Here is a 27,276-nt window from a genome sequence, read left to right as displayed (position 1 = left end):
TACAGACTAAAAAGACAATAGAAAAGATCAATAAAACTAAGAGCTAGAAGTTGGTTCTTTGAAAAGATAAACAAAATTGGCCAACATTCAACCAGACTGACCAAAATAAAGAGAGGAATCAAAAAATAAGATCAGAAATTAAAAAGGAGACATTATGGGCTTCCCTGGTGGCGCAGTGCTTGCGAGTCCACCTGCCGATGCAGGGGACACAGGTTCGTGCCCCGGTCTGGGAAGATCCCACATGCCGCGGAGCGGCTGGGCCCGTGAGCTGTGGCCGCTGGGCCTGTGCATCCGGAGCCTGTGCTCCGCAACGGGAGAGGCCACAGCAGTGAGAGGGCCATGTACTGCAAAAAAAAAAAAAAAAAAAAAAAAGGAGACATTACAACTGATCCAAAGGATGGTAAGAGACTACTATGAACAACTATAGAACAAACTGGACAACCTAGAAAAAATGAGTAAATTCCTAGAAACATACAACCTTCCAAAACTGAATTATGGAGAAATATAAAATCTTAATAGACCAACCATTAATAAGGAGACTGAATCAGTAATCAAACACTTCCCAACAAACAAAAGTCTAGGGCAAGACAACTTACTGGTGAATTCTACCAAAACATTCAAGGAATAAATATCATTCCTACTCAAACTCTTCCAGAAATAAGAGGAAGAAACACTTCCAAACTCATTTTATGAGACCAGCATTACCCTGATAATGCAAAACCAGATAAGGATGCCACAAGAAAATTATAGACCAATATCACTGATGAACACAGATGCAAAAATCCTCAATAAAATATGAGCAAGCCAAATTCAACTATACATTAAAAATGATCATATCCATCATCAAATGGGATCATCCCAGGGATGCAATCATGGTTCAAAGTCTTCAAATCAATCAATGTGATACACCATTAACAAAATGAAGGATAAAAATCATACATGCAGAAAAAGCATTTGACAAAATTCAACATCTGTTTACGGTAAAAACTCTCAACCAAGTGGGTAGAGAGGAACTATACCTCAACATAATAAAGGCCATCTATGACAAGGCCAGAGCTAACATCATACTCAATTGTGAAAAGTTGAAAGCTTTTTCTCTAAGATAAGAAACAAGATAAAGATGCCTACTCTCACCACTTTCTTTTCAACATGGTATTAGAAGTCCTAGCCAGAACAATTAGGCAAGAAAAAAAATAAAAGGTATCCAAATCAGAAAGGAAGAAGTAAAACTGTTACTGTTGGCAGATGACGTATTATATATAGAAAATCCCAGAGACCCCACCAAAAACACTACTAAACTAATAAACGAATTCATAAAGTTGCAGGATACAATATCAATATACAAAATCTGTTGCATTTCTACAAACTAATAACTATCAGAAAGACAAATTAAGGAAATAATCCCATTTAAAATTGCATCAAAAAAGGGACTTCCCTGGTAGTGCAGTGGTTAAGAATCCGCCTGCCAATGCAGGGGACACAGGTTTGAGCCCTGGTCCAGGAAGATCTCACATGCTGCGGAGCAACTAAGTCCGTGAGCCATAACTACTGAGCCTGCAATCTAAAGCCCGCAAGCCATAACTACTGAACCCGTGCACCACAATTACTGAAGCCCATGTGCCTAGAGTCTGTGCTCTGCAACAAGAGACGCCACTGTAATGAGAAGCCCATGCACTGCAATGAAGAGTAGCCCTGCTCACCGCAACTAGAGAAAGCCTGCACGCAGCAACGAAGACCCAATGCAACCAAAAAATATATATTGCATCAAAAAAAAATAACATACTTAGGACTAAATTTAACCACGTAGGTGAAAGACATATACACTGAAAACTATTAAGACATTGATGAAAGAAATCAAAGACACAAATAAAATGGAACAATATTCCATGTTCATGGATTGGAAGAATTAATATTGTTAAAATGTCCAAGCTGGGGCTTCCCTGGTGGCGCAGTGGTTGAGAATCTGCCTGCTAATGCAGGGGACACGGGTTCAAGCCCTGGTCTGGGAAGATCCCACATGCTGCGGAGCAACTGGGCCCATGAGCCACAACTACTGAGCCTGCGCATCTGGAGCCTGTGCTCCGCAACAAGAGAGGCCGAGAGAGTGAGAGGCCTGCGCGCCGCGATGAAGAATGGCCCCCACTCGCCGCAACTAGAGAAAGCCCTCGCACAGAAACGAGACCCAACACAGTCAAAAATAAATAAACTAATTAAAAAAAAAAGTCCAAGCTACCCAAAACAATATACAGATTCAATGCAATCCCTATCAAAATTCCAATGGCACTTTCCACAGAAATAGGAAAAAATAATCCTAACATTTATATGAAACTATGAAGACCATGAATAGCCAAAGAAATGTTGAGAAAGAAGAACAAAGCTGGAGGCATTATACTTCCTGATTTCAAACTATATTACAATGCTGTAGCAATCAAAATAGAATGGTATTGAATAAAAACATCACATATGTCAATGGAACATAATAGAGCCCAGAAATAAACCCACCCATATATGGTCAATTATTTTATGACACAGGAGCCAAAAATATGCAATGGGGAAAGGACGTTCTCTTCAATAAAGGGTGTTGGGAAAACTGGACAGCTACCTGCAAAATAATGAAACTAGACCCCTATCTTATAACATACACAAAAACTAACTCAAAATAGATTGGGTTGAATGTAACACCTGAAAACAATAAAATTCTTAGAAGAAAACATAGGCAGTAAGCTTCTTAACATCAATCTTGGCAATGACTTTCTAGATGTGACACCAAAAGCAAAGGTGACAAAAGCAAAAATAAACTCAGACTAAAAAGGTTCTGCACAGCAAAGAAAATCATCAACAAAATGAAAGGCAACCTATGGCATGGAAGAAAATATTTGCAAATCATATATCTGATAATGGGGTTAAAATCCAAAATATATTAAAAAAAAAACTCATACAACTCAACAGAAAAAAACCCAAATAATCCAATTTTAAAAATGGGCAAAGGACCTGAACAGACACTTTTCCAAAGAAGATAGATGAATGGCCAACAGGTATGTGAAAAGATGGTCAGCATCATTATACTCATTAAGGAAATGCAAATCAAAAACCCGAGAGATCACTTCACACCTGTTAGAATGGCTAGATTCAGAAAGACAAGAGATGATAAATGCTGGCAAAGATGTGAAGAAAAGGACTCCTGTGGATGGTTAGTGGGACTGTAAACTGGTACAGCTGCTATGGAAAACAGTAAGGAGGTTCCTAAAAAAATTAAATATAGATTTACCATACGATCCAGCAATCCCACCTTGGGGTATATACCCAAAAGAACTGAAAGCAGGGTCTTGAAGTGATACTTGTACACTCATGTTCACAGGAGCATTATTCACAATAGCTAAAACATGGAAGCAACCCAAGTGTCCATCCACTGATGAATGGATAAGCAAAATTCAATATATACATACAATGGAATAGTATTCAGCTTTAAAAAGGAAGGACATTTTGCAATATGCTACAACATGGTTCAATCTTGAGGACATTATGCTAAGTGAAATAAGCCAATCACAAAAAGACAAATACTGTGTGATTCCACTTAGTCAAAATAATAAAGACAGAAAATAGAATTAGGTTTTCCAGGGGCTAGAGGGAGGGAGAAGGAAAATTATAGGTATAGAGTCAGATTTACAAGATGAAGAGAGCTACGGGGATGGATGGCGGTGAGGACTGCACAACAAAGTGAATGATTTAATAAAATTAATTAAATTGTACTCAACTGTACACTTAAAAATGGTTAAGATGGTAAATTTTATGTTATGTATATTTTAACACAAAAAATTATGAAATTAACATATGCTCATCATAACAAAAAGTAATTACATTAACAAATACCCAGTCTGCCCCCCTCCTCAAAGCTGTACAAATTATTTAAGCTCCTATCAAATTACAGAGATGCCATTAGCTTACATTGATGAGCCAGCATTTTCTGGGAAGGGGAGAAAATTCCTTTAGCAGAATGAAGAACATAATTAAAATACTGCTTCTGTCTAAGAAGCAATGCAAATAAATTATTTTTCATGCAGAAATGAACAAGAAAAAAATTTAAGTCTCAGACGCATGGAGTGAAAGCCAAGGTCTGGAGGGACAGGCAGGGGATAGAGGGCTACTGCTTAGTGTTTAGTAGATGGTCTGTGTGTTTGCTTCCTGAAGCTTATGCCCCAACCCGATGGAGACTTAGGGGAAACAACTCTTATTAAAGTAGTGGTAGAAGGGGGCAAAAGATGAGACGACAGTGAGGAAGATACCTTTATAGACCCTTTTACATGCATCACCTGAACCTCAAAATTACTCTGTAACGTCATACAGGGAAAATGTTCTTATTCTGATTTTATGGAGTAACAGGATTTCTAGGAAGTGCCTCGTCCAGGTCATCCAGCCCTTTGAAGCCTTCCACCCCGGCAACCTGGGCACCATCCAGTTTACCTGACACCCTGCCTCATGGAGGAACAATGATGCTGAGCCAGCTCCTTCTGAATGGGGTGAGATGGGGTTGAGCCAATGAACTGCTGATGCATCAATGATAATGAATCAACACAGCAGCTAACTGACCCCAAAACAGAAATTTCTGACGTGTTTGTGGCGCAGGGACTGTCAGTATCCCCTAGTGACAAATTCTCTCCCCAGGAAGGGAAATGTCTTACCACAAACATCAGAAAGCATTTGTCCAATGTATTTCTCAGTGTGAAAGATTATGCTTATCAAATAAGTTTACAGATCACCTCCTTGTCTTTCCAGAAGAGTTGGGGTCAATGTGAAAAAAATTTTGCGTGCACAGAACCGGGGTTCTAAACAGAGAACATTCTAAACATTTTACCTCTTTTCCAGCTGATTTTACAATATAGGCAATTAAGTAATCAAGGAATTAATGAATTTCTGGTGCACAAGAAAACCACATAAGCTCGAAGTTCTTCTGCAGTCTCCCGCTTTCTTTTCTGTCACCCTGACTTCCACACTTCTCTTTAGGGACCCCCTAGCCGACTTGGCTACTGGGGCCGCAATCTCACCCCCTCTCACCAGCTCAACAAGGTACTGCAGAACTCGGCTGCAATACCACATTTCACCGGTAGATGTCGGAGCCCCAACACTTGACAGAGTCAACGTTCACATTTCTGACAAGCAAACCAGCAGCCATTTAGCGCCTACTGTATACTCGCCGACAATTATGCTAGGCGCTTTCAGGTCAATACCGCACCGGTGGGCTCATCTGGGAAACGCGTGAGGATTCGATTAGTTAAATTGTATAAAGTGTTTTGCACAATGACTGAATCGTAGGGTGAAATTATTACCGGCCCAAGGTGAGGCGGCAGAGACCAGCCGGGGTCCACCGCAGCTGTCTCAGCAGCGAGGTCTGCGTCTGGGCCCAGGGCTTGCTTTCCATCCAGTTGGGGCACTTGTCCTTTTTCCTGTCGCCTACCACCAAGCTGCTGGTACGTCCTCCAAGTTGGGATCCGGAATTTGGCTCCCCTCTGGCAAAGCGACGGTGGTGTTGGTGGGTGGAGGAAGGGGGGTCTCAGTTGGGGCGGGTCCAGGGCGGGGCAGCTACATCATCCGCTTTCCTGCGGGCACTTATAAAAGGCGGGCAGCCTGGTAGGTGGCACGGTGGGGCGCAAGACGTCGCGCTCCTAAGGTCTAAACTCAACACAAACTTTTCTCCTTTGACTTCCGGGCCTGCGCTCTACCTGCCCGCGAGACCGACCCCGGCACCTGAGGCACGCGGGCTTGGCCCTCCCGCCGCGTAGCCAGGCGGGGCCTCGGCTGCACCTGGGAGGCTGCACTTGCCTGGGGCCGCCAGTCTCGGGCTGGTGGACTCCGCTGGGCGCCCAGCGTGCGGCGTACCCGGGTCGACTTCGGCGGGCAGGGCGCCCCGGTCGCCTGCCTCCCGGGGGAAGGACAGGCCGGGACCCACGCTCCGGCGCTCCGACCCGCACTTGGCGCTGGGGCCCTGTGGCCGACGCACACGCGCAGAGAGGAGCCAAGTGCCGGGGCCCCAAGCGCGCGGAGGGTGCGCTCGGCGTAGGCGTGCGGTGGCCGCCCCAGGTGCCGGCAGCCGGGACGCCCCCTCCCCCTACGCACGTGCAGGCCGCCGCCCCCTCCGGGCTACCAGCGCAGCCGCGAGGCGGCGCACCAATCGCCCAGGGCCGCCGAGGGGCGGGGCCGCTGCCCGCATTGTTCCTCCCCGAGCGGCGGGCCCTCCCCTTCCCCCAGTCCCGGGCGGGGCGCGGGGCCGCCGAAACCGCGGAACGTGGGCTCGCGCCCCGCCTTTGTCTCCCGGGCGCGAGCCGGCGCAGACCCGCCCCCGCCGCTCGCTGCCAGAGCCGCTTTGTGACGCGGCGCGGGGGACGGGGTCGCGGGGTGCTGAGCCGGCGGGCACAGCCTCAGCATGGACGTGACCGTCTCGGAGCTCATGGAGCTCTTCCTGCAGAGCCCGCTGGTGACCTGGGTGAGTGTGCCCGGCCCCTCGCCCCATTGTTGGGGCACTAGCTCCACTCCCGCCCGCCTGCAGTCGCAGCAGACCCGACCCGGCCGGGTTCCCGGAAAGCCCCTGGACGCAGAGGATTCATCAGGTGCCCCCGGCCGGTCATCAAGTGTCCCGGAGTACCGGGGTATTTCCAGCTCTGGAGCCCGCGCGCCCGGTGCAGGACCCCGCCGCGCTCTCGGCCCGGCTGGGGGCTGAACGGGTACACCTGTTCCCACCGGGGCGTTGGGCCGGAGGCCCTAGAGCGACAGTCTTCCGGTGGTCACCCTGGCCTCCCATGGCTTTGACCATTCGAGAAAAGGACCCATTCCCCAAAACATCCTCGTGTAGTTTCTGAACCCCTGAGACCAGCGGGTGGATGGCGGTGGGGATTAGGGGGTTCCCAGTGAGAACGTGTACAGGCTGCGCTGGGCGCACTGATTTCCAGTGGATTTGAGACGTGAGAAATTTATTGAAAAGTCCCTTTTATTTTTTTTTTTCCGCTCTGACACGCCGGAGAAAAGTGGCGAGGAAGTTTTCTTTCTGCTGTCTCGCGTCTGTTGCCTGGCGCGGGGAGGGGAGAGAGGCCCTGGAGAAGGGTGCTGTTTGTTGAAGGGTGGGTGGTCTTGGGTGACCCCCTCCTGCCCACAGGGGCTCTGCCCGCCTGGAGAGCTTTAGACTGTGCGCGTGGAGGTGACTTTTCCTGCCTTTCTCTCCGTGTCCCCTACCCGCAGGTGAAAACTTTTGGCCCCTTCGGAAGCGGCAACCAGGACACCCTGACAATGTACATGGATTTAGCGGACGGCATCTTTTTGAACCAAATCATGTTGCAAATGTAAGTTATATTCGGGGAGGAAGGAAGGAGGGAATGATGCCGCAGCAAGTCGAAATTTAAGGTTGTAGAAATGGAACGTGAAGTTGCAGTGGAGGGTTCTTTGCACGTCGGGCCACTGGTATCTCAGCATTAACGTGTCTTTTCGTCGTTTGTGGGGTATGGAGAACTCCAGGACAGTGGGTTGGCAGCTTGTTTGATGAAAGGAATTTGAAATTGAGTGACTGTCGTCCACATGGTGTAGATAGTGCAATTGACTTCGAACTCAGGGACTTGATTGTTGTTTGAGTAATGAGACGAAAAAAACCCTTTCTTTTGGGGGGCAAGGAACTGTAACGGAGAGTGTCTGGTTACAGGAAGTGTCGGGTGGGACCGGAGCATCCGTGAGTGACTATAAAGTTTCATTCGAGGTCAGGACGCCTGTGTTTCTGAGCTCCCCTTCATCTTCCATTTTCAGTTGCCCCGGAGCAAGTACAGTTGGTTAAGTCCCTTCTCAGGAACTGGATTTAAAGTCACTGTGTTGGGAGAGGCGCAGGGAGCCAGAATACTGTGGTACTGTTTGTCTTGAAGCTTGAGGCTTCAACAGGGTCTTGGTGGAAGTTACACTTGCTAGCATGTTGGTCTGACCACATCCTTTCCTGTTGCTGAATTCTGCAGAGCCTGTCTGATTGACAGCCTGCCACATGTAGGTGTTGGCTCCTGCCGCTGCATTCTGTTTTTAACTCAGGAACTGCAGGGAACATATTGGCACTGAGTGTCAGTATGATTCACAGGCACTTGAAGCAAAATAAAACATCCTGATGTTCTCTGTGGATCAGGCCCTTATGCTCACCTACTCACCTGCAACTAAGCAAATTGTCATACTGGAGCATGAACCTGTTAGCTGATGAGAATCAGCTTCGTTTTTGGCCCACGTGGGAGGGGGAACAGTCAGCTTTGGTATATTCAGAAAGTGGCTTAAATACCTCTACCTACAAAGATCTATTTTAAAAAATTTCCCGAGAACATTGCTTCTTTGGTTTAAGAAGTTACCTGATGTCGTGCTCTGGGAGATACATCTCAGTCTTAATTTTTTTTTTTTTTTTTAAGGCACTGCCACTGTTACCAGTCTTGAGTTTGATTAAATTCTAAAGAGACAAATCTGTTGTCAGCTTTGGCAGCACGTCTCCGAGAACATTGATGAGAAGGCGTTTTCCTCGGGTTGTCTTGTGGCATATTCAGGTTCTGGCAACTCTTCCCCCCTCATCCTGTTAGACCCCGAAAATTGCTGGATTCCATGGGTACAGCAACCAGTGAAACTTAGAGCTGTCCTGTTTAATTAAAAAAAAAAGCAGCAGTGTCCCCCAGCCTTTTCATTCAGCTTTTACACCCAGGCGAGGGGAGAACAAAAGCCCTGGGACTGTTTCTCTTTCTTCCCTGACCTTTGGAATTCCTGAAGCGTTTACCACTTGCTTGTAAATCAGGAAAGCCTGTTGGACCATTCCTTTGAGAAATGCCAGCTCATCACTTGTTCACACTCGGCTCGCGGCTGAATTCAGTTGGACGGGCTTCTCCCTTCCCCTTGACAGTTTGAAACGTTATTTTCTCCTCTGTGCTTCGCCAGGGTAATCGTGCTGGAAGTGGGAACTGATACGTTTGCAGCTCTTCAGGCCTCAAGCAGTGCTTCTGGGTCCTCTGGCCAGGGTTGGACACCGAGGAGGGGACAGTGGGGAAGACGGGTGGCTTTCCAGAAGGAGGAAATCAAGGAGGGAGAGGCACAAGCAGCACGCAGTTGACTGACTGACTGATAGGAATGACCCTGTTCCAGGTGATAGATATCAGAGCATTGTTCGCTCTTGAAAGTGGGCAGGGATTGACTGGAAAGGGGGCACAAGTGAACTTCTGAGGGTGGTAGAAATGTTCCATATATTGACTGGAGTATATTTCATCTTTCAGAACTCATCAAGGTGTAACTTAAGATATATGCATTTCACCCTAAATGTAAAAGTTACCTCAGGGGGACTTCCTGGGTGGTCCAGTGGTTAAGACTCTGTGCTTCTAATGTAGGGGGTGCGGATTCGATCCCTGGTCGGGGAACTAAGATCCCACATAAAAAATTACCTCAAAAAAACAACAACAACGAATTTCAACCCTAGTGTTGAAAGCCTAGATAGCCAGCTTGGGTTCAAACCCTAGGTCTCTCTCATGCATGCTTTGTGATGCTGGGCACATCACTCAACCTCTCAGTTTCCTCACCTGTAAAGTGGGAAGGAAAGTACCTTCCTTAAGAGATGGTTGTGAGGATTAAATGATGTTAGTAATTAGCATAGTGCCTGCCACTTAATAGGTATTGGCGTTGGTTATGTAGTTACGCATCCACCTTCTTAATCCAGAAAGGATTTGGGGCACCCCCTAAGAGTTCTTTTTTTTTTTTTTTTCTTTTCTGTCCACCTTTCTCTTACATTCCTAGTCTCCTAGATTACCGCATACTTCTTAGCCTTAGCTCGCTCCCAACAAGATCTAGGGCAAAACTGGACTCTGGGACCCATATCCTAGCCCCACATCTAACACTACTTAAACCAAGCCTGTTTTCACTTCTCCCAAGTGGAGACATGTTGGGCTAACTAGCAGGTAAGTGATAAGGCTGTTCTGCCTTATCTCCCATGCTAGTAGCCCCAACTGTCTTCAGTTCGCCTGTTTTGATAAATTCTCTCCAAGTTGGTAGGACCTGAGAAAATTGCTGAGAGCAGTGTGCTAACCTGTTGCTGGAGTTCAGATAAGAGGCGTGTTACCTAACACTTCGGAGCCATATGGAGGCTGGCTGGGGGTCACGTGACTGCACCTGGGCATTGTCTCTGGCAACTGAAGAAGGCTGCGGTAGTAGTCTCTGGGCCCTGGCCTCCTAGTGACATCAGTGCCTGGAAGCTGGAAAGCCCTGTGGGCTCAGCTTTCAGGGGAGGCCCAGGTCTAAGAGAATTCCTGAATGAAAGTGAGGCATTGAGTGGCGTGGATGGAGATGCTTGGGAAAACTTGCTGAATAGCTCCTCTGTAAATGCAGTTTCTCTGGGTACCTACTGGGAGTCCAGGGAAAAACTAGGTGTCTGATTCACTTTGGACACAGTTTTCATGGTCTCATAGGAAAATTAAGAGCTTCGACTCTAGCATCAGGCAGACAAGTTCAAATCCTCCCTCTGCCACTTACTAGTGCTCTTATCTTGGGCAAGTTACTTGAACTCTCTAAGCCTCAGTCTCCTGATTTGTAATAAGGGGGATGGTATTTTATGGATTTGGGGAGGATTAAATAAGATTATGCATTATGCATGTATAGGAAATGCCCAGCAAATGTCAGTCATCATTATTGTTAGCGTGGAGCCCAGAGCTGGGTTTGTGTGTGTGTGCCCACGTGCGTGTGATGGTGTACATCTGTGCATGTGAGAGTGGACACCTGAACTGATGCAATGGCTGTTGAGTTCAGCTAAGAACTTAGGGCTGGCTGGGACTGAGAGCTTGTGCCTGGGCAAGGCCTGCGTTAAATCCAACACTGTTTGCTTTGTTCAGACTCCTTTCTAACCCCTTGTACTAGCTGCAAATTTACGGATAATATATTAGTTATTCAGAAGCTGGAAATAGCCTCAGACCAATGTGAGAGTTCCTTAGGCTTCTCAAAAGCATGTGAATGATAATATTTTTCCTTAGTGTGCTGGAGGAGGAGTTATGTTCCCATTTTGCAGATGTACAAGCTGAGGATAAAGGGGCAGATACTGATTAGTTGAATGAGTTTGTGTTGGTGCTAGAGAGTTGGAGCAAGAAAGATTTTTACTCATGAACTTGAGTGATACTCTTTCATGGCTGCAGCATATGATACTCTTCATGGGGCCTTTGAGTCTGTAAAAAATTATACAAAAAAATTCACGTCTGTTGGAGGGAGGTCAGAACATACAGATGAGCAAAACGAACATTGCCTATAATTTTACCATGTCGAGGTAGCAGAATTAATATTTTGGTGTTTCCCAGATGTTGTCTATGGTATATACGTAGAATATGTGTTCCAAATGTTCTCTTATACAAATTTGGGCTCCGGCTACTGTGTAACACCTTTTTTATTAACCTGTGATAGATTATCAACATCTCCATCATCTGTATCAAACGTAGTTTCTCATTCAGGGTTTTTTGGATTCATTTTTAAATTTAGGAAGTCTTTGGAATATGATGAAAAGTTGGGGGCTGGCCTTTTCACAAAGGAGGGAGGCAAGGTTGCTATAAATCTAAATTATAGTTCTGTTTAAAATTTTAGGGAAAGTTGATTTCTTTTTTTCAAGTTAGAAGTTTTTATCAGAAGGAAGCCCCGGGGGCCCACACTTTGGACTTGTATCTCTCCAAGTTCGGACAAGCTACCAGTTGCTTTGTTGCACCCTTGTCTCTCTCCTGTCCTCTGACATCCTGATGTGGGGCTGTGTGGCTTTGCTTTCTAGGGCTGTCATACAAAGAAGATCCTTATTCTTAACGATGGCTTTCAGGCAAACAGTCTTGCAGTGGTTCTATGATGTCCTCTTCCTGGGATCAAGAACCAGGTACCACGTGTGCCAGTGCGGACCTGGCCTCCCTAGAATGATAACCTTTTAGTACTGGAAGGATCCTGTGGTCATCTTGCAGATGAGGACAGTGGGGCCCAGAGAACTTTGGCCAGTCCTGGCCCCATTTCCAAACCAGAATCAGTAGCTCCTAACCCACTTCTTGCTGAGGTACAGGGTGGGGTTACACAGTGCTGGGCAGAGTGGGGATAGGCCTTCCTTCACCATAATTGACTTTTGTTCGATTTGTTTCCTAATCTCTCTTTACCCTGAGAGCCTGAGTTAAAGGAGGGAGTGCTAATGATCATGATAATTAGTCTAATTACTCATATAGAACCCCCTCCCCGACCTCCGTCACCTGACGGTCTCCCAGGCCCCGACCCTGGATCCTGGGTGTGTGTTGTGCCATTGCCCGTGCAGTGAATGTCCACATGTTTGCCAAGGTCTTCCAGCTTCTGGCACTCCTCAGGGGGTCCCCGTCTGACTTAATGAAAGCTGGGACTACAATAGCAACAAAAAACAGAAAAAGCCCTGCATGTTCTGAAGTTCTGCTATTTTAGGAAGCACGCTTGTCACGTTATGAAATTGCTTCTCATCTCTTAAGGTGTCTATCGTAAAGGGAAGAGAACTGCACCCTTAAGATAAATTACTTTGTCGTGCTAGGTGCACTTCTGTAGCTAAAATGCCTTTGTGGTTTAAATTCTGAATGCCTCCTCTGCTGCTAAATTAATTGCCACTGAACTGTTAACCTTTATTTTCTCAGTAATGAATGGCTCCAGGAGAAACATGTAACATGTAAATGGCTTGGCCAGATTCTAGTACTGTGTGGGGACAATAAGAAACGTTGTCCCCGGGCTTCCCTGGTGGCGCAGTGGTTGAGAGTCAGCGATGCAGGGGATGCGGGTTCGTGCCCCGGTCCGGGAGGATCCCACATGCTGCAGAGAGGCTGGGCCCGTGAGCCATGGCCGCTGAGCCTGCGCGTCCGGAGCCTGTGCTCCGCAACAGGAGAGGCCAAAACAGTGAGAGGCCTGCGTACCGCAAAAAAAAAAAAAAAAAAAAAATACGAAGAAAAAAAAGAAACGTTGTCCCAGGACAGTTGAAAAGAGGTCCTCTGGTTGTCCCAAGGAGCCCATGTGACTGTTTTAGGAGATACAGGATGATTGAATAAAGTCCATGGCTGATTATTGCATGTGATTCATAAAGGGGTTTGCATATACACAATACAGTGTAGGGACTCATAGTGTTTATATCAGATATTTACTTAATGGTTGAATTTTAAACAGCTTGTGTTATTAAGAAATTGTGCTTATAGTGGCATTTGAAGTAATTGCTATTTTTAGATTTTTTTCCTGTTTGTCAACTTTGTATAAATTATTGGCTTTGGATGAGCTGAATGGCATTGAAATTGATTTGCGTAACTCCCCAAATTCCCCTTCTTGTCCTCTCATCATCATCATCATCATCGAGGGGCCCGAGGAAGGAGGAAGAGACCTGTCTCTCCTCCATCACAGCAGCCCCTGGAAGGCTCAGCACCCTTAACTCAGGGCTCGGATGACGGAAGAAACTGTGAAGACAGCCCTCATTTGAATGAAACATCCTTTGTGGTGCCTTGGGACAGTCGAATGGCACGGAGGGCTATGTTAGGAAAAGCTGTGTGGGCTACATGGGGAGAGGGAAGAGAAATCCGTTCTGTTGAGTCTGTTCTCTTCAAATAGGAAATATTTTTGACACTGAGAATTTTTGAGAAATGTCCTGTATGTAGATGAGTGAAATTATAAATCGCTTGATTCAGATTTCTAGTTTCATCACAAGCAGACCTGACTTTTGCCTGAGATTGGAAAATAAATGACACTTTGGGGGTTTCCCACAGGAATTATTTGTGTCTCTTCACATTTCTCGTAGGGTGTGTTGTACACCACATAGTATCGCATACTCATGGTGGTGGTTTTTGAGATAGAATTGTGCCCCTGGAATGTGAATCACAGGCAAGAGCAATTCGGTGACATAGGCAGGAGACCGGTTTGAAATGGAACATCAATGACTTTACTGGTTTATGAAGTCAGAAAGTGTACTGTTTCCCCCTTTTCCATCTTTCTTGATATTTCCCGTATTTCGCTTTGGTCAGCTTTGGATCCTTTTTAATCTTCAGATATATTGGGGGGTAGGTTATTGATGTTTACACAGTGCAGCTTTTGGGTCTGCACTGACACTTGGTTGTTTATGGCTGCTCTGGGGCCAGAAATAACATTGCTTAAGGGCCGGTGGGGGGCTGAGTGCTTGGGGGGGGACAGGAGGTGATGTGGCTCCCTGGAGGTCCACGGCTTGGCAGCGGCAGAATTACGACTTGACTTGAGCCACTCTGTCACAGCTGCATAGTAACCTAGGCTTGGAGAGGACCGAATGCTCAGTAGCGCCTGGGGTAGGATGGGGTGTGACAGATGCTGGGAGATGCAATGTTCCATTCTCATTTTTCTTCCCCTAGAGATCCCAGGCCAACAAATCAACGCATCAACAAGCACGTCAACAATGATGTGAACCTTCGCATTCAGAACTTGACCATCTTGGTGAGAAACATTAAGACCTACTACCAGGTAAGGCGGGCCCCCCCCCGCGCCGCCCTCCCCGGGTTCTGTGCGTCCGGCAGTACCGTCATTTGAACCGTTTCCCTACAGGAAGCCAAGAGGAAACGGTGGTCAGGCATCTGCTTGTTGAAACTTGGTGTGTTTGCACATGCATCCCTCTTTTTGGCATCGTGAGAAGGGTCAGAGGTGGGATTGCTTTACTTTGTCCAGGGAATGTTCTCTGAGCCGTGTGCAAAGCATCGTGCCAGGTGCTGTGAGGGCCCTAGAGACGAGCCTTGGTTTTCAGCCACGGCCCAAGCACACAGTCGAGTGGGGACTGGCTGGCACGGGCTCTGGGAGGGGCAACCTGACACGGTTATCACCCACAGCTCCGTGAGTCTGTACAGGAGTGATTCAAAGGGTTGAGGGACAGAAGGGACCACAGAAGGGTTATGTTCAGGACAAATATATAATCAGTGAGCGCCCAGCTGGCAGACAGGAGCACTGGGTTCACAGTATGGGGTGTCTGCTTGTGAAATGCTCCCCATATCTCATTAGCAGGTAGTCGGTGGGTCAGACAGGAGGGCCCAAAGGGGGAGGGGCTGTGAAAATCCCCATCCGAGCCTCGGGAAGGTTGAGTGAGAATCTTTGATGATGTTCATGATCTTTAGATAGCCGGCATTGATGGGAAACATATTTAAACTTTGCACCTCAGAGCCCTGATTGTCAAACTTAGCAGTGAAACTTTTTCCCCCATATGATTTTCCTGAGTCCCCAGGTGAAGCCCTAGCAAATCTCATTGACTTGAGAGCTGGGGGACTCTAGCGCCCTCAGCTCAGCCCCTCTTTCTCCAGGGCATCTCTGTGGGTTCCCAGGACCCCAGGGAACACAGTTTGAGAATCACTGCTCAAGAACCAGTCTCCTTCCAGATTCACACTGGGGTTTCACTGAGCCCTCTGCCTCTGAGACCTCCCCTAGCCCTCAGCTTCCTGGGCTGTAACTTAGTCCTGGTTCTGGGGCTTGGGAGAATCTTCAGAGTCATGAGGACCCTGTCACCATGAGGAAGCCCTCCACCCAGCTGTGGCTTCCCTCTCTGCCCTCGTGCGGTGGTGCTGGTTCAGAGGTCACTGAGGTCGCTGGCCAGGCGGCCAGGTGGAGTTTGCACTGTGGCTCTGGGCTGGGTGCTGGGTCCAGTTCCTGCACAGGGCTGTGGTTGCTGCTGGATCTGAAAGAAGGAGGGAAAAGGAGGGAGTGGACAGTGTCTTGGGTTTTCTGAGATGATTATTTCCACTTTCCTCCCACTGGGGTCGGGGTACATGAGAGGGGGCTTGGGGTGCTGGGATGTTTTGCTTGTGTGGCCAGTTCAGCCCCTTGTGCTCGTTCCATGGCCCGCTGGTGGCCCAGCACCGTGGACACTCCGAGCGGCCTTTGGGAGGCTTGGCACCAGGCCCATGCTTTAGTAACAGAGGCCAGCTGTGCTGAGGAGGGGTCTGGGGGTGCGGGAGAGCCCTGTGAGAAATGGATCTATAAGGGTGACGGGGGTTTGTTTCCTTGCTGAGGAGAGCCAGTGCCAGGGCTGGGCACGCTGTCAGCAGGTGGGTCTCAGCTACTGCTTCCCTCGTGACAGCCGCAGTCAGGGGAAATGGGTGCTGCCAGTGAACTCGGGCCTGGGTGTGGAGGGGGCTGCCTGGTGGCCGTGGTGATTGTTTAGCAGCTACTCGGGGCTTGATCTCTGGCTGCAGGCACCATTCATGGTAAGCAGTGCTTTCGACGCTGTGTGCTAAGTGCCAGGGGAAGCAGGTGGTGCTAACAGTTGGAGACAAGACCCCTAACTCTGGACAGGTGAGTCTCCTGCCCCAGGTGTGGCTGGGAGGTGGTAACCCTCCCTGCAAGCACTGGGGTGGAGGTGAGGTTTCTGGCTCTGTACGCAGCACGGAACAGTCAGGTGCTTGCTGCAGGCTGTTTGGCCTGGCAGGTGCTGCCCTCTGGGCTTGGCGGCCCAGTAGGACACATGCTGGTGGCACTCAGCAGCTCTGACAGTCCAGTCTGGGCCGGCCAAAGGGCTTGAGACCCTCTACTTGGAGGTAACGTGCCCCTCTTAGGGCACTGTGCCGAGTTCCAGAAGATGGGAGACAGTCACAGGAAGGAGACGATCTAGTCCATTCTCAGGGCCCAGAAAGACTTATGGGTAGAAAAGAGGACCCTGCATCCTTGTTCTGTTTCTGCGCTGTTAGCTCTTTGAGGGCAGGGCTGCTGTGTATTGGCAGCCTCAGCTCCAACCTGGAGCAAATGTTTGCTGAAAGCACTTGCTAAAAGCCATGAGGCGTCCCTGACCCTCAGCCAGCCCTGCTCCCTTGGAGGAAGCTGGCAGGACACTGCCCTTTGGGTTGACACAGCTTAGGTGTGGGCAGTGTTCTGTTGTGTATTTTTTCCTTCCAACTTATGATAAAATAAAGTTTAGTTCTGGTTATATAAGTAATATGTGCTCTTAATAAACAGCTTAGAAAACAAACAAGTAGCAAGAAGAAAAGAACCACTCATAACCCCACCACCCAGAGACAATCACTATTAACATTTTTAGAGCTTCCTTCCAGTTTTTGCGTGAATAGTTTTTTGTTGTTGTTTTGTTTTTAACATCTTTATTGGAGTATAGTTGCTTTACAGTGGTGTGTTCGTTTCTGCCTTATAACAGTGAATCAGTTATACATATACGTATATCCCCATATCCCCTCCCTCTTGCGTCTCCCTCCCACCCTCCCTATCCCACCCCTCTATGTGGTCACAAAGCACCGAGCTGATCTCTCTGTGCTATGCGGCTGCTTCCCACTAGCTATCTATTTTACATTTGGTAGTGTATATATGGCCTTGTCACTCTCTCACTTCGTCCCAGCTTACCCTTCCCCCTCCCCGTGTCCTTAGGTCTATTCTCTACATCTGCGTCTTTATTCCTGTCCTGCCCCTAGGTGCTTCATGACCATTTTTATTTTTATTTTTTAGATTCCACATCTGTGTGTTAGCCTACGGTATTTGTTTTTCTCTTTCTGACTGACTTCACTCTGTATGGCAGACGCCTGAATAGTTTTTGTTTTACACCGTTGTGGTCGGGACATACATACAATTGCATACCCTGCCTGTTTTCCTTACCACCTGACCATTGTAGCATAAACATACAATAACAATAATGGGTTATTATTTTAAAGGGACATTCAAGGAAGTTTCCCAAAAGAAGTACTGCCCAGCATCCCCTTGTGAGAGAGACCCTGCAGGTTGTAAGGGCTTGGGGTGAAGTGAGACAAACGTGGTTCTTACTGTGGCTGGGGTGGCTGGGAGGGTGGGAGGTCACCCCTTCGGGAGGGGGACTTCCTCTTGCCATGGCTTTGCAGTAGACACACCAAGGTCATGGAGTCCAGCCCCGGGTCTAGTTTGCAAAGCAGTGGTTTGGCCGCCCCCAGGCTGTCCCCTTCTTTTCTGAGGCACGTGGGGCAGGGACAGTCAGCAGGGACAGGGGCCTCTTGTGAATAGCGTGGGCTTCTTTCACAAGGAAGCTCAAGTTTTGCCCCTGAAAAGCCCTGGAGACAGAATAGGTCCTTGACATTTTTCTGGGGCAGAGGACAGGCAGTGGGTGAGAACCAGCACGGCCAGGTTCAGTCTGACCACCAGGGTCGCAGGCCTCCCTCTGACCTGCTGCTCGGACTCTTCCGGGGTTGGCGCCTGGAATCGGCATTTTCAGAAGTTCCCCAGCTGTTTGAGTCTTAACATCCTTCCGACAGGATGGGGAATCAGCAGGCTAGAGATAGAGAGGTGGTTCTCAAAGTGTGGTCCCCAGACCAGCAGCATCAGCATCACCTGGGAACTTGTTAGAGATGCAGGTTGTCAGGCCCCTCCCCCAGACCTGCTGTGGAGGTCCAGTAGTCTGCAGCTTAACAAGCCCTCCAGGTGATTCTGATGCACATGCGTGGGAACTAGTGGGTTAGAGCATTTCTAGTGATGTCTAGGAGGGGCACCTTCAGCCAGGTCTCCTGGGGCGGAGAGGGCTCAGTTCTCACCAGGTAACTCCTCTCCATCACATACAACGGACACACATCTCATCTGCCCCAGGACGGGAAGAGGAGAGGCTCTGAGGAGAGAGGCTGCAAAGATGAGGGGGTGACCAGAGGGAATAGGTGTCACCGAGGGAGTTGCTGGGAAGGGGCAGAGGAAGCCAGAGTTGGACAGGACCTTGGGAAGAGCTCCCAGTTCAGTCTGAATTTTAAGGAAGGAAAGGCTGATCAGAACGCGCATCCGTAAATGGGACATCTGCGGAGAGGCCTGGAGGAAAGGCGGGCCTGGACCAGAACTGCACGCTGCTTTGAGCCGCCTGGCTGGTTAGCGTGGAGCCCAGCATCACATGAGGCTTTTTTTTTGTTTTTTAAATTGGTCCCTCAATTCACTTCTTTTTTTTTTTTAAGATTTATTTTTATTTATTTATTTATTTTGGCCGTGCCGGATCTTCGTCGGGGCATGCGGACCCTTTGCTGTGGCGTGCAGGGATCTAGTTCCCCAGCCAGGGATCGAACCTGGGCCCCCTGCATTGGGAGCCTGGAGTCTTACCCACTGGACCACCAGGGAAGTCCACATGAGGCTTGTTTTACTCACTCAACAGCCAAACTCTTTTCCATCTGAGTCCTTTTCAGTTAAAATTTGGATTTATAGGATGGTTCATTGTTAACATTCAGAGCCTCGAGTATGGACATTGAATGCATGTTCATTTGATCATGGAATCAGTAGGAACATAAGGCAGTATACGCGGAAATCCCCGGTGCAGCAGATGGCTGATACATGCTTATCCTTGGCGGGTTGCTCATGGTGTCAACTGCTGTCCCCTGCCCTGGACACCTGTGATCTAGGTCCTTCTTGTGACTCTTAGAGCCTAATTGTCATGTGAAGTTTCTGAGGTTTCTTTGGCTTTCTGCTGGTGGGAAGCACTTCACACGGCGGCCTGGACAAGTGCAGTGTGTGTTGGTGGAGATGTAAGTCTTCATTGTTGACTCACATGTGGATATTGATCCTGAAATTGGGACCCTCAGGTGCATGTAGGGACCCGCCTGCAGGACTGACTCTGAAATGGGAAATTGGCTGAGTTTCTCTGAGCATCTTCCCTCGCTGGCCAAGCACTGGGACAGGCAGCTTTCCTTCTGTGGGCCTCCTGAGTTCTCATCTGTCCGAAAGAGGGTGGGCCCTTGTGGTTCTGAAATTCCACAGTCGCATAATGGCCAGAGACCACCAAGGTTTAGAGTTTCAGGTGACCTCGAGGAAGCTCTGCATTAACGAGTTCCTGGAACTCGGCTCTTCTGGTTTCTCACGTGGTTGGAAGGCTAGAACGGACCCAGAATATTGTTCTTTATCTCAGAATGGTTTCTTCTCAGCAGAAGAAACGGTTCAGGGTTGCCCTATCTTCTATACTCTCTTTTTTCCTTCATTGCTTTGAAAAATTAAAAATAAAACAGTACAAATGGTTATAATGAACACCTGTGTATCTGCTCAAAATAAATATGAACATATGTGAATATTTTTCATATTTGCTTCAGACCTCTCTTTCAAGAATCTTTTTTCTGATTGAAGTCTCCAGTGTGCCTCTACTGCATCCAGTTATCCTTCCCTCCCTCCCTGGAGGTACCGCTGTCGTCAGCTTGTGTGCGTATACGTACTGTTTTATGTCATCTCTTCAGATAAAACCTCCATATACTGCCTGTACCTCTTGTCCACTCAGCCTTGCTTTTGCTTTTGAGATCTGTCAGCTTTCTGTGGCGTTCGTGTTAGATAACCATGGGCTGACTACTAAAAGTTAGAACTACCTTTAGGTCTGTGCACACTCAGTTTGAAAAAACGAAAGACTTGTCAAAAGTAAGAACAGAAGGAAATGTGTATTTGACATTGTTGGTGGGAACAAAGTAAACTGTCTCATTCGTGTAGTCTCAGGGTTTTTAGGTAAAGTGATGTCTCCTTAGGTGGGTATGGTGTGCTTTGCTTTGGTGGATAGGGACAGTGTTCAAGGGAACTTAGAGTCTGCTCAGGCCCTGTCTACAGGTACCAGTGGCTTTTGCTTTATGAGTAATACAGTGTATTGAATTTGTAGGGGAGAAATTACTTTGTCCACTCTTTAAAGGTTAAAGAGTAAGGCTGTGAGATGGGTATTCTTGTTGTAGCTTATATCTATGTTTTGAGGAAATTAGAAGTAATGTTTTTGATTATAATTTCTTTTTAACTTTTTTTTTAACATCTTTATTGGAGTATAATTGCTTTACAATGGTGTGTTAGTTTCTGCTTTATAATAAAGTGAATTAGTTATACATATGTCCCCATATCTCTTCCCTCTTGCAATGATTGTAATTTCTGATTACAGATTGGGAAATATAGAGAAAATTAAATCTGCCCACTATTTCATCACCTAGGCATACCATTGTTACCATTTTGGTATTTATGCTTCCTGACTTTGTGTCTGTTACTACATGTGTTTCAAGGAGTGGGTTGTATGTGACCTGTGTGGTGAGCGTTTTCCCGTGTCATTAACTATTCTTTCGTAATATGAGTTTTAGTGTCTACGTGGCATTTCATTATGTGGCTGTACCACTGTCATTGATATTGAGTTATTTCTGTCTTAGAATTATAAACAATACCCCATGAACATACTTGGTCCATAAATCTTTCAACAACTGTTTTTATGTTCTTAGGATAAATTCCTAGCATGGAATTCCTGCGTCAGAGGGCATGAACACTTGGAGGACTTTTGCTACTTATTGCCAAAATTACCTTCTTTACAGGCCTTTTGTTTTTCTTTACTGAATTGCACCTTTGTGCCCTTCACCCATTGTGATGGTACCTGTTACAATGGCGTATTCTATGTTGCCACTGAACACTGAAGTTTTCTGTGTCTCTGCCATGTGGACGAAGGTCTGAGATTATTTTTACCGTACATCTGGGCGAACTGCCTTGTGTTGGTGGGTCACTGAATCCTGGTTTGGAATCTCCAGCAGGGTTATGGCGTGGTGACCGAACACAGCAGTGAGGCGGGGTGGTCCGGACTTAGGACCGGGAGGCCTTCGTCAGAGGGGGTCCTGTGCCCCATCCCCATATCAGCAGTGGGAGCCTTTGTCTGCCGCAGACTTGACCCAGGAGATTACCGACTTCCCTGTGAACGCTCTCAGTCTAAAGTTCAAGAGAAAGCCTTCCAGACTGAGTTGGGAGGTGAGGCTGACGAGGGCGGGGGTCTGTGTGGACCCCACCTTTCCTCTTTCCTTCTTCTTGCTTCCCGTCCCCCGTTCTCTCTAGTGTAGGGTGATGAAGTGTGGGATGAGGAAGCCATGGTGGCCCTGCCGGGGCTCACCCAGTTCTCTTCTCTGTCCCCCCTCCTTGTTCTTAAGGCCAGTCTCCATGCCTGAGATGCTGCATCTTGTGGGGTGGGAGATGGAGCAGGTAGCCCAGCTGCTAGAACACCTGTGTGTGCCCTGGACATGGATGTCACGGGACACGGGAGGGAGTTTCCCAGCCTGGGAAGGGGCGAAGCTCACAGAGAGCTTTCTGAAGGGGGTAACGCTTGGCCTGAGTCCTGAAGGATGGGTAGGGAGCTAGACTGGCAGAAAATGGGGTGCATGGGGGGTGTCCTGGGAGAGCAAAACCTGAAAAATGTAGAGACATAAAGCAGCCGGCAGGCTGTCACCTCTGAGTGGCTAGAGCTTGGGGCTTCTGTGAGGAGTGATGATGGTGACGCTCGAAAGATACGGAGGTTCCAGAGGGCGGATGCCATGCTAATGAATTTGAACTTCATCCTGAAGGACTTGGGAGTCTTTATAGCATTTTTAAAGAAGAAAGTTTAAAACAGAAAACTCTTGACACCCGATGAGAATGGATTGGTGTCAGGAGAGAGTGGGGAGTCAGGGCAGGTCATGGCGGCCTGGACCAGAGCAGGCGCAGAGGAGAGAGGGGTATTGGCCACGCGGGGCCGTGGACGGCAGCTTGCTAGGTGCCCCACCCAGAGCGAACATCTGGGGGAGGATAAAGTGCTTTCTCAGGCCCGGGAGAGCTGAGCCCTGCAGCAGGGTGCTTGCCACCCGGGCTTCAGGGCAGGGCCCGATGGGGTTGAGGGGCAGTGGCTTCAGGTCAGCCCGACAGGGGCTGGAGCGGGGCTGCAGCAGGGTGGCAGCTTTCAGGGCCACCCGCATTCTCTTTCTCCACACTAAGCAGAAGGCGTCTAGTCCTGACCTGTGACCCTCCCTGTCTTGCTGGCCAAGGATGGAGCGGACAGGGCTTCGGACACCTGGTCATGGGCCACTCAGTCCCACACCTTTCCAGAGGCGGGTTTGTTTCTGCAAGATGTGAGACCAAGTGCCAGTTGGACTTGGTTTCTTTTTTTCTCTTTTCAGAAGAAATGCTATGGAGGCGTAATGAATAGTAAGCAGGCACTTTGGGACCCAGCTCTGTGCCCCAGTCAGAAGGCTGAGAGGAGATAACTGGGTGCCTGCTGTAAGCCACGCACTATGCTAGGAGCTTTCAGCCCTGTCACAGTGAGGAGGAGACTGCTGTCCCTGTTTTACAGATTAGGAAAGTGAGGCCCGTGGAGTAGGGTGCGGAAGCCCCAGGGAGCGGCAAGTTTTCTTGGTCATCGGCTGCTTGGGGAAACGTCTAAACATGAAGCTTTCTGCGGTCATGTAGGGAGCTGGCTTGCTGTGGGCAGACCAGCTGTTCTGTGAAGGTGGGCAAGGCCATTCAGGATATCTGCGCCAGTGTGGGATGGGTCCTGAGCCCGAAGCCTCGCCAGGCCGGGAGTGCTGCCTCCCCAGGGTCTCCTGCTTGGGCTCCCCCTTACTAACCAGATTTCACACCAGCCGGGAGCCTCAGAGGAAGGGGCTAGATTGCTTCAGGCGCCTCCTGAAACCAGCACTTCCGGGGCTGGGCAGTGGGTGGGACAGAGGGAGCAGCTGGCCTCAGACTTCACCCTGCTGCGTCCCCCAGAGCAGCAGGAAGCAGAGAATCAGGGCTAATTGCAGAGGGTGGGGAGGGGTGAAAGGTGGGTCTGATGTAATTAGCGGAGCCAGAATTTGACCAGGCCCTGGGGGCTTAAGGCCCGGAGACCCGGGGAGGGGGGTGGGAGGTGGTGTGTGTGTGTGTGTGTGTGTGCGCGCGTGTGTGCGTGTGCGTGCGTGCGTGTGCGTGCGTGCGCATGCACAGATGTTGACAGAATCTTTCTGGTCTCTCTGGGCTCCTCCTCCTGGCCTTGAGTCCAGAGCTTGAATTGCTGGGGGTTTCCCTGCTCTCTCGGAGCGGCCAGGCTCTCCTTTGCCTTGAAGGAAAGGAAGCAGCTTTCACTTGGAGTCTTCCCTTTGCACCCGTGATGGCCCCGAGGCCCCCGTGGGCTGCCGCCTTGCTTTGGTCTGTTCTACACGGAGCTGAGCCGAAATGCGCAGTACACAGTTGGCCCTAAAGACCTCCTCACGTTTACAGATCTGGACTTCCTCAGTGTTTCCGATACATGTTCTCTCGCCACGTGTTTACTTTTTTATCTTTTGCTCAACTGTTCTCTTAATCCATGGCCATTCGTTTAAAGTGTTAAGTTTTCGAGCCCTTCATGGAAGGTCCGTGCACCCAATTCCTTTTGTAACAAAAAGGAGGGAAATGGATTTCTCAAGTTTGTAAAAAGAAAAAGAGTCTCTCCCTTGCCTTGGGTTTTGGTGTTAAATGCCAAGATCAGCGTGTTTGATATTATAACTGGTTTGTGAGAGGGACTCATGGGGGAACTTGCCTGGGCAGGCTTTGCCCTCCATAAAGCTGGCTGCGTGGCTCGCGTCCAGGGCTAATAACAGTTTCTCTTACTCAACTGTTCTTTGTGGAAAGGCAGTTTCTCTGCTACTTTGCCGTGGCATTCAGGGCCTTGGTCCTTTACGATATAACTTCAGTCTTATTTCTCTAGTAATGAGAATGACAGAGTAATGAGGATGAGGCAGCGCTTGTCTTAAGTTGGTGAAGCTCAGCTGGGATTGTTGGAGGGGCCGCAGCTTGTACCCCCAGTTCTGAGTTTGAAGTTTTGAGAGGAGGTGGAGGTTTCAGGAGGGTAAAGAGGCTGTCAGCTGAATGCCGCGAGGGTTCCATTGGTTTGGGATTGGGTTTCAGCAGGTTAAGGGAAGAGGGATGGTGCTCTAAATATGGGGCCACTCTCCGTGGGAACAGGGGGGTACAGTGTAACTTCGGGGAGGAGCCTTGAGTTGCCCCCCATAGCTGCCCACCCCCCTGGGCTGGCCCTGGCATCGGCTCCAGCTCTGCAGGGAGAAGTCAGGTTTGCTTTCTCAGCTCGGGGGTAGGCGCTTAGCCACCACCCAGTGGAAGAGGATGAGCTAGCTCTGTGGGGTCACTTCTCCAGTGCCCTAGAAGGTCAGGAAGGTGAAGCCAGAAGAGGAAGAACAAGGTGGAAGGGGAGAGGGCAGAAGTAAGGGCGAGTCATTTAATTTTTTCAAGGGTCTAGAAACTTGTGTGTCACTGTTCCTAACCATATGACTTGGGGTGCATCATTTGATTTCACCTCTAAAATATGGGTAACACCATATTACCGGTCGTGTGGGGCTCAGGTGAAATACTGCCTAGTTTCTGAGTCAGTGAAGGACAGTAATAGCGCTAGCTCGTCCTCCCAGGCTGACTTTGCGGGGCCGCTCCCGTGCGTTCACGCTCTGCAGATGGAGGGGCCACGTCGCTTGTGTAGGTGGAAAACCGGAGACACAGGAGATGCACACCAGGTACAAATAGGAAGAGAGGAGGAGAAGCAGCTGCAAGCTCCTTTGTCTGCAGAGGCAGGAGGTGGAGTCGTGGGCTCCATTGAGCTCACCTCTCAGAGTTGTGGCCTTGGGTAATTTCATGTCTGAGAGTCTTTCTTGTTGGAAAAGTGGGGATATTAATAGTGCCTGCCTCAAGCATTGCAGCGAGGTTAAGGAAGGGCTTTGGACAGGTTCATGCTAGGAGTGCTAAGATGCCCACCCGTCTAGCAGAGGGGGGGCGGTCGTTACAGAGACCCGCCGCTCTGGGCTGTGCTTCCTGCGTTCGTTAGTGATCGGATCATGGAGGGGCCCTTCCAAAGGTTACACTCTGATTTACTTGGATTAGTCCAATACGCGTGCGCGCACGTGCTTGACTCTTGCCCTACACATTTTTCTCCTATATGCATTTTTAATTTAAAGCATACTGTTTGGTTCCAGTGAACTGACTGTCTGAGGCACATTATCTCTTGGCAGCCTCACGACTGTCTCTCCCACCAGCAGTGACACGCCTTAAAAGTAGGTACCGCATCTCTGTCTCTGTTCGCCTCTTACCACACCAGCATGGAAACATGCCTGCCATCAGTCAGCGTGTGCGAGTGACACGATACAGGGCCACAGAAGCCGTGACACCGAGTAAGTCAGAGAATAACGTCATTGCGTTCAGGGAACATATTACTGGCCTGGGCCCAGGATCTGTCTCCAGGCTAAAATCACCCTATAAAAGTCCTCGACTCCTTCCCCATTTCTAGACAGTTGAATAATTGGAGCACAGGGCCCTCCTTTATTCATTCTCTGTCCCTTGAGTGCCTGACACACGTCAGGGACTTAGGACCTGACTGTGAAGGGGGTCAAGGGGGGCAAACCAGGATGGAGATGCAGTGCAGTGGGGTGAGGGGGAGACCGGAGCCTTTGAATCCCGCTCTTACAGGGGTCCCCCGTGGCTTTCACGCCGACCTGCAGGCTTTTCACATGGTGTTTGCTTTGTTGATGTAGATGCCATATGTCAGGTACCTGGGAGGCTCAGTCCCTGGGGGGTGGAAGTTAAATTGATTGTTTTCAACTTTGTCTAGCCAGCTTGGCTCCCTTGAGCTTGCCAGTGTTTAGGCTTAATGACTTTGAAACTTTAAAAATAAATCCCTCCTTTTCCAAACCACAGTAACCAAACAGGCGGTCCTCCTGTTCTTGAAACCAGTCAGAAAAGTTGATTTCCCTTTACATTGTGGAATCACGGTTGCTTAAGATATCAGAAACTCTAAAGCAGTTTTGACATTTCTGTGCTAAGTTGGTCTTCTAAACACCTTCCTCCCCGCATTGTTCGGATGAGAATTTGTGACGTTTAAATGTTACAGAGTAGAGCTTACAAAATTGGATTTTTCCAAGGTGAATGGACTGAGTCTCAGATGTGGATGTCCCAAGCTTGAGATGCCGAAGAAGAAATGGTGGTTTCTGATAACTCCAAGCTCTCCTTGGGCCCCCTGAGACTGAAGCTTGTCCAGACTTTTAGAGGAAGGCAGAGGAGGACTGAGGTGTGGGTCGCCTGGGAGGATGACCGCGCTCGGGTCTCTCCAGCTTCTCTTCTCACCTACCATTACCCTGGTTTCTTCCTTTGGGAGGGAAACTCCTCTCAGGCTGCCTTTACCTTGTCAGCCCCTCACCTGCATCCCAGGGGAGCCTCAGGCCAGTGTCCTCCCCATCATTCTGGAAACAGCCGGCAGCTGAGTCTGTCACCCCTGCCCCCCCTGCAGCCTCTCCAGGGGCTTCTCCTTCTCCTGCACAAGTGGGAATCCCCTCGCCCACCAGACAGCACACACAGCGCTGTGACCTGGGGCAAGCAGCCCGACCCCTCCAAGTCGTTTCCTCCTTTGTCCGGTGGGGATAACAACCAAACTCGAAGCCCTGGGTCGTGACAGTTCAGAGAGGGTGCCTGCGTGTGAGATGCGTTGGCTTGGTGCTGCTGTAGAGCTGCAGCTGGTGAGGGTGGACTGTGCTGCTTCCTGGGCTGCAGTGCTGTCTGTGCTGCCCCGTCCTCTGCACTCAGGCGTCGTGCCTGGGCACTTCTCCC

General features: G+C 48.9%; 1 protein-coding gene and 1 long non-coding RNA gene across 7 annotated transcripts in view; one reads left to right on the top strand and one right to left on the bottom strand.

Annotated features, from left to right (window-relative positions):
* The window catches only part of LOC113627583 (uncharacterized), a 56,209-nt gene extending 50,198 nt beyond the window's left edge, over nucleotides 1-6,011 (bottom strand). Inside the window, exon 1 of the long non-coding RNA XR_003435616.1 lies at nucleotides 5,325-6,011. This is a non-coding gene — a long non-coding RNA (uncharacterized LOC113627583). The remainder of the gene's footprint in view (nucleotides 1-5,324) is intronic.
* A 292-nt stretch (nucleotides 6,012-6,303) lies between these two features.
* Nucleotides 6,304-27,276, top strand: part of CCDC88C (coiled-coil and HOOK domain protein 88C) — a 126,922-nt gene continuing 105,949 nt past the window's right edge. For all 6 annotated transcript variants that reach the window (XM_027120346.1, XM_027120345.1, XM_027120344.1 and 3 more), the window contains exons 1-3: nucleotides 6,304-6,478; nucleotides 7,228-7,328; nucleotides 14,358-14,466. In XM_027120346.1, the coding sequence (XP_026976147.1) occupies nucleotides 6,419-6,478; nucleotides 7,228-7,328; nucleotides 14,358-14,466 (270 nt within the window). In that variant the 5' untranslated portion in view covers nucleotides 6,304-6,418. The remainder of the gene's footprint in view (nucleotides 6,479-7,227; nucleotides 7,329-14,357; nucleotides 14,467-27,276) is intronic.

This window comes from Aethalodelphis obliquidens, unplaced genomic scaffold (genome assembly GCF_003676395.1).
Source record: "Aethalodelphis obliquidens isolate GAN/ISIS:26980383/991018 unplaced genomic scaffold, ASM367639v1 scaffold21, whole genome shotgun sequence".
Lineage (NCBI taxonomy): Eukaryota > Metazoa > Chordata > Mammalia > Artiodactyla > Delphinidae > Aethalodelphis > Aethalodelphis obliquidens.
The sequence above is the reverse complement of the archived record's forward strand: the minus strand, read 5'-3'. Positions and strand labels throughout refer to the sequence as shown.